We start from the raw sequence: 7,547 nt of genomic DNA, 5'->3' as shown, positions 1-7,547 counted from the left end.
TGCACACAATATTCAAGGTGTGGTCTCACCAAGGCCCTGTATAACTGCAGCAAGACATCCTTGCTCCTGTATTCAAATCCTCTCGCTATGAAGGCCAACATACCATTTGCCTTCTTAACTGCCTGCTGCACCTGCATGCTTACCTTCAGCGACTGGTGCACAAGGACACCCAGGTCTCGTTGCACTTCCCCTTTTCCCAATCTATTGCCGTTCAGGTAATAATCTGTCTTCCTGTTTTTGCCACCAAAGTGGATAACCTCGCATTTATCCACATTATACTGCATTTGCCATGCATCTGCCCAATCACCCAACCTGTCCAAATCATACTGGAGTTTCTCTGCATCCTCCTCACAGCACACACGCCCATCCAGCTTTGTGTCGTCTGCAAACTCGGAGATACTACATCTAGTTCCCTCGTCTAGATCATTTATATATATTGTGATTAGCTGGGGTCCTAGCACCGATTCCTGCGGTACCCCACTAGTCACTGCCTGCCACTCGGAAAAAGACCCGTTTATTCCAACTCTTTTGCTTCCTGTCTGCCAACCAGTTCTCTATCCAAGACAGTACCTTACCCCCAATCCCGTGTGCTTTAACTTTGCATGCTAATCTCTTATGCGGGACCTTATCGAAAGCCTTCTGAAAGTCCAAATACACCACATCCACTGGTTCTCCCTTATCTATTCTACCAGTTACATCCTCAAAAAATTCCAGAAATGATGCTCCAGTGCAGCACTCCCTCAGCACTGCACTGTCGGAGGTGCTGTCTTTCGGATGAGACGTTAAATCGAGGCCCCGTCTGCTCTATCAGGTGGACGTAAAAGATCCCATGGCACTATTTCGAAGAGCTGGGGAGTTATCCCCGGTGCCCTGGCCAATATCTATCCCTCAACCAACTTAACAAAAAGAGATTATCTGGTCATTATCACATTGCTGTTTGTGGGACCTTGTAGTGCGCAAATTGGCTGACGCGTTTCCGACTTCAGAACTCCACTTCAGAAGTACTTCATTGGCTGTAAAGCACTTTGAGACGTCTGGTTGTCGTGAGAAGCGCTATATAAATGCAAGTCTTTATTTTTACTCACTGATGAGACTGACAGTGTTCCGCTTGTTCATTTCAAATAAAACAATACTTTTCATTACCCAATTGGATGACTTTTGACCGTCTTTATTCCCCCATCCCCAATATTTTGTAACTAATAAACAAAAGTGTTCCAAGAAAATGAAAAAAGACACCAACTTTTTAAAATGTCTCTATTTCTCATGGTTTACTCGCAGCAGTGTCCTTGAGATTAATCTTTCATTCCTGGAGACTCCAGGACAATCCTGGGGGGCGGGGAGTTAACAACCATATGTCCCGTATCGCATGTCCCAGTAAGTAAGGTTACAAAGTTGCATAAAGAAACAACAGCATTTCTCAGTTATATTTATTCCCAGCTCTGTATAAACTGGAGTTAGAGGCATAAACAGTACATTTCTACCATTTTCAACAAAAATATAACCATTATGTACAATTATTGTATTAAAAATACAAAAGGGATACAGACTCCACCAATTGTCTTTCTAAAAGACATACAGGTACAAGTAGTATCAAAAGTATGAGGAAATCACCAGTTAATCATACATTTTGCACTTAACATCACAGATTTGTTGAAATGAGATTAGCAGTTCTATGTTCTACAATTACGGTTAGGTTTATATTATTTGTGCAACTCTTCAATATAACTATGAATTATTTTTATCTGCCTATATGCACACAATGTCCATTGACTGTATACTGAAACTGGCAAATTATGCATAATACAGTTAAATTACTATTGCATAACTGACAGACATGAAGTATTTGCAAATATGAAGGAGGGCCTGAACTATGGTTATTTTACGACAGTTAAATAAAGCACTGATGTTTTAAATACAGTGAAAACACTGCAGTCTTCAATTGAAACTAAGTTATCTACTGATCAATATGATCAGCTGAGCTCAATGGAAAACAAAAATAAGAAAACCAAAAACCAAGAGTAGCAGTTCCTCAAATTTGAGTACTACTCAGATTGGCAACCTTCACAACTGGGAGTCTGCAAAATGGCAACAAAAATGCCATTGCCAGTTCAGTAATTTGAAGGTTTAAATAGCAGCAGAGGGTGGTTTGCTTTAAAGTTTCAGCCTTCATTATACACATGTACTGATATTCCAAGTAGCATGAAATAGGTTAATTTCCTTGTACATACTGCAGATTACAAAGGCTGGAACACATAATGAAGTATTTAAAAAGGAAATTAAGGCTTTTTTTTAAGAAGCCTTGGTGGCCCTATTGTCAAGTCAGAGGGCATTATAATTTTTGACAAAGGGAAGAACTAGCCAGCCTGATTCTGGAATACAGAGCGCCATCCACTGCAATGCCATCCAGTTTAATTATTTAAAATACTAATTCATAAATCCTAAAATCAAAAAATATAAGTTATAAGTGTAAAATAATACTGTAATTGTGGAGATGTAGCATTTGTTGTTCTCTAAAGCAGTATTTAATCAAAAAAGTCAACATAAATTAAAAATCTGTCTTGAACTCTGTGCCCAAAAAGCTGAAACACAGAAACATTAGCATAATTTGTTTGTTGTTAAAAACTTCACTTTTTTTTTGTTTGAATGACTGTCAGAATGAAAAAAAAACCCAGCAAAAGAATTTTAAAAGGTCTAGGCTGATTAAAAGAATGCACCAAGAGCAGCTCCATAGCGAACATAGCAAAAGTCAAATTCTGAGCACAGTTCATGGTGGGTAGTAACAGGAATAGTCAGTAGAGTGAGCTCTGTGCATTTAAAGCGACACAGTTCCAAAGTGCCAGGACAGTTTCTTCACAGTATTCCACATGCGGGGGTAAAAGCCCCATGCTGCTTTAAGGCAGGGAAGGAGGCAAGTGGCATCAGGAATTTCATTCAAGAGAGTTCCAAGGCTCCTACATCTGGATGATCTGTTGTGCTGTCCAAAATGTAGCTCGCAATATCATGAAGCAACATAAACAAAAAAAGCGGGAAGTGAACCCTGGTCAGACTGCAGAAACTTGTTCATCTTCTGTTAGGGAAAAATTAAATTAAAAAACATCAAATTAAACTTCTCAGAAATAAAATTTAAAAGTATACACATCAACAATAGTAAAATCTAAAAAGGAGTATGGTGCCTAAGTAGACTGGCGTCAGAGAGTACTAGTTAGCACATATGCCCCCATGATTTACCATGACACAAGTTTCCAATCTCACACTATGCCTTCTGGGGTAGGGGAGAGTAGAAAAATACAAGTGGCTATTCATAAAGACCTGATTCTCTTAAGTAGTATCCTGCTAGGAATGTGATAAATAATATTTCAAAAACAAAATAATCTAGAAATTAACCCAACAACTGCAATGGGCATGAGAATCCAACAGAAAAAAACATGGAGTAAACATTTGTGTTTTAGTAGATAAGCCCGCCACTGCACATTGCATTGACCAATATTTCTGACAATAACAGATTTTGGTCAATACTGAGCTGGAATACTGTTCTTTAAAGGGCAACATGAAGAGTTAGATTACCTACCTTGGAAGTTCTTCCTTCTTTGAATGGAAGCATTCTTCACATACCACAAGTATAAGCATAAGTAACCAATGGGGAAAATTGGGAGAGCAATCGTCTTCTTCTCCACCCCGCCAATTAAACCAGAGAAACATGACAAACATTGTGATTTACAATACCAAAGACTGCACCAAAAGCCATAAAAACCTGGAAGAAATGAGCAACTAGGTGCTCCCTTGAAGTATTTAAGTGGGATTTCTTTAGATTTAATAGCTCCTTAAAAGCAGCAAGTGGCAATTTAAATGGGACCCTTGAAAAAACAAGTTTTAAGATATAAATGTAGGTGCTGAATCCTACCAAACTCTTCATACACCCTGAATGCCAACTTAAGGCTCAAGGAGAAGCATGTTAAAATGTGGGATGTGCTTTCGCCAAAATGACCTAAAGTTTCTACCTATGCTTCCTCTAATCTTTCAGCAGACCTTACTAGCAAAGAGCCAGGATTAAGCATTGGGAATTTCCTTGGAGTTTCTTCCACACCATCACTGTAACTTTGGCGGAAACTTCACTTACGTGGGGTTTAGAGAAAACTTCCGCTTAAATTATGACGGCTGAGTGGGAAAAGCTCAGAGAAAATTTCCGCGAATGCTACTCTTCTGGTTCTCTGAACCAACTTTATTGGCTGATGTATTCAATATGCAGGAAAGATAGGCAAAAAGGAAAGGGAGGTGGGGTAGCATTGCTGGTTAAAGAGGGGATTAACACAATTGTAAGGAAGGATATTAGCTCTGATGATCTGGAATCTGTATGGGTAGAACTGAGAAATACCAAGGGGCAGAAAACGTTAGTTGGGGATGGCATTAAAAGGGAAATTAGAGAAGTGTGCAATAAGGGCACAGCAGTCATCATGGGTGACTTTAATCTACATATAGATTGGGCTAACCAAATTAGTAACAATACTGTGGAGGAGGAATTCCTGGAGTGTTTACGGGGTGGTTTCCTGGACCAATATGTCGAGAAACCAACTAGAGATCAGGCCATCTTAGACTGGGTATTATGTAATGAGAAAGGGTTAATTAGCAATCATAGAAACATAGAAGATAGGAGCAGGAGTAGGCCATTCGGCCCTTCGAACCTGCTCCGCCATTCAATGAGATCATGGCTGATCATCCAAATTCAGTACCCTGTCCCTGCCTTCTCCCCATATCCCTTGATCCCTTTAGCCTTAAGAAATATATCCAACTCTTTTTTGAATATATTTAATGAACTGGCCTCCACCGCCCTCTGTGGCAGAGAATTCCACAGGTTCACCACTCTCTGGGTGAAGAAATTCCTCCTCATTTCAGTCCTAAATGGCTTACCCCTTATCCTTAGACTATGACCCCTGGTTCTGGACTCCCCGGCCATCATAAACATCCTTCCTGCATCTAGTCTGTCCAGGTCTGACAGAATTTTATAAGTTTCGATGAGATCCCCTCTCAATCTTCTAAACTCCAGTGAGTATAAGCCCAATCGACACAATCTCTCTTCATACGTCATTCCTGCCATCCCAGGTATCAGCCTGGTGAATCTTCGCTGCACTCCTTCCATGGCAAGAACGTCCTTCCTCAGGTAAGGTGACCAAAACTGCACACAGTACTCAAGGTGCGGTCTCACCAAGGCCCTGTACAACTGTAGCAAGACCTCCTTGTTCCTGTACTCGAACCCTCTTGCTACAAAGGCTAACATACCATTTGCCTTCTTAACCGCCTGTTGCACCTGCATGCTTACCTTCAGCGACTGGTGCACAAGAACACCCAGGTCTCTTTGCACTTCCCCTTCTCCCAATCTATTGCTATTCAAATAATAATCTGCCTTCCTGTTTTTGCCACCAAAGTGGATAACCTCACATTTATCCACATTATAGTGCATTTGCCATGTTTCTGCCCAATCATCCAATCTGTCCAGATCGTACTGGAGTTTCACGACATCCTCCTCACAGCTTACCCTCCCACCCAGCTTTGTGTCGTCTGCAAATTTGGAGATATTACATCCCATTCCCTCGTCCAGATCATTAATATATATTGTGAACAGCTGGGGTCCTAGGACCGATCCTTGCGGTACCCCACTAGTCACTGCCTGCCACTCGGAAAATGACCCGTTTATTCCAACTCTTTGCTTTCTGTCCGCCAACCAGTTCTCTATCCAAGTCAATACCTTGCCCCCAATCCCATGTGCCTTAATTTTGCACGCTAATCTCTTATGTGGGACCTTATCGAAAGCCTTCTGAAAGTCCAAATACACCACATCCACTGGTTCTCCCTTATCTATTTTACCAGTTACATCCTCAAAAAATTCCAGTAGATTAGTCAAGCATGATTTACCTTTTGTAAATCCATGTTGACTTTGTCCGATCCTGTCACTGCTTACCAAGTGCTCTGCTATTACATCTTTTATAATAGATTCTAGCATTTTCCCCACTACCGATGTCAGGCTTACCGGTCTATAATTCCCCGCTTTTCTCGACCACCTTTTTTGAATAGTGGGGTAACATTAGCTACCCTCCAATCCATGGGTACTGTTCCAGAGTCTATCGAGTTCTGGAAGATGACCAGTAATGCATCTACTATTTCCAGGGCCACTTCCTTAAGTACCCTGGGATGTAGATTATCAGGCCCTGGGGATTTATCGGCCGTTAGTCCCATCAATTTTCCTAACACCATTTCCCTACAAATACTGATTTCTTTCAGTTCCACCCTTTCATCGGGCCCTATGTTCCCCGGCATCTCTGGGAGGTTATTTGTGTCCTCCTTTGTGAAGACAGAACCAAAGTATGAATTTAGTTGGTCTGCCATTTCTTTGTTTCCCATTATAAATTCCCCTGATTCTGACTGTAAGGGACCTACGCTTGACTTCACCAATCTTTTTCTCTTCACATATCTATAGAAGCTTTTACAGTCAGTTTTTATGTTCCCTGAAAGCTTACTCTCATATTCTATTTTCCCTTTCTTAATTCATCCCTTTGTCCTCCTTTGTTGAATCCTAAACTGCTCCCAATCCTCAGGATTATTGCTTTTTCTGGCCAATTTATATGTCGTCTCCTTGGATCTTATGCTATCCCTAGTTTCCCTTGTTAGCCACGGTTGAGTCACCTTTTTTGTTTTATTTTTATGCCAAACTGGGATGAACAAATTCTGTAGCTCATCTATTCGGTCTTTGAATGTTTGCCATTGCCTATCCACCGTCAACCCTTTGAGTGCCATGCCCCAATCAATCCTACCCAACTCGCTCCTCAGACCATTGTAGTTTCCTTTATTTAAATTCAGGACCCTAGTCTCTGAGTCAACTAATTCTTTCTCCATCTTAATGAAGAATTCGATCATATTATGATCGCTCAGACCCAAGGGGCCTCGTACAACAAGATTGCTAATTAATCCTTTGTCGTTACATAATACCCAGTCTAAGATGGCCTGATCTCTGGTTGGTTCCTCGACATATTGGTCCAGGAAACCATCCCGTAAACACTCCAGGAATTCCTCCTCCACAGTATTGTTACTAATTTGGTTGGCCCAATCTATATGTAGATTAAAGTCACCCATGATGACTGCTGTGCCCTTATTGCACGCTTCTTTAATTTCCCTTTTAATGCAATCTTGTTGTACGAGGCCCCTTGGGTCGGAGCGATCATAATATGATAGAATTTTTCATCAAGATGGAGAGTGAAGTAGTTGACTCAGAGACTAGGGTCCTGAATTTAAATAAAGGAAACTACGATGGTATGAGACGAGAGTTGGGTAGGATTGATTGGGGAATGTCACTCAAAGGGTTGACGGTGGATAGGCAATGGCAAACATTCAAAGATGAACTACAGAATTTGTTCATCCCAGTTTGGCATAAAAATAATACAAAAAAGGTGACTCAACCGTGGCTAACAAGGGAAATTAGGGACAGCATAAGATCCAAGGAGAGGACATATAAATTGGCCAGAAAAAGCAGTAAACCTGAGGATTGGGAGCAGTTTAGG

General features: G+C 41.0%; 1 protein-coding gene across 10 annotated transcripts in view; it reads right to left on the bottom strand.

Moving 5' to 3' along the window:
- Positions 1-1,411: 1,411 nt before the first annotated feature.
- The window catches only part of rapgef2b (Rap guanine nucleotide exchange factor 2b), a 1,083,630-nt gene continuing 1,077,494 nt past the window's right edge, over positions 1,412-7,547 (bottom strand). For all 10 annotated transcript variants that reach the window (XR_015081639.1, XM_086010726.1, XM_086010745.1 and 7 more), the window contains one exon: positions 1,412-3,067. Coding sequence is in view for 9 of the 10 variants with exons in the window: in XM_086010745.1 (XP_085866871.1) it covers positions 3,042-3,067 (26 nt within the window). In the remaining variant the exon portion in view is untranslated. The remainder of the gene's footprint in view (positions 3,068-7,547) is intronic.

Source organism: Somniosus microcephalus, chromosome 2, assembly GCF_052327205.1.
Source record: "Somniosus microcephalus isolate GS21.2 chromosome 2, FLI_Smic_1.0, whole genome shotgun sequence".
Classification (NCBI taxonomy): domain Eukaryota; kingdom Metazoa; phylum Chordata; class Chondrichthyes; order Squaliformes; family Somniosidae; genus Somniosus; species Somniosus microcephalus.
The sequence above is the reverse complement of the archived record's forward strand: the minus strand, read 5'-3'. Positions and strand labels throughout refer to the sequence as shown.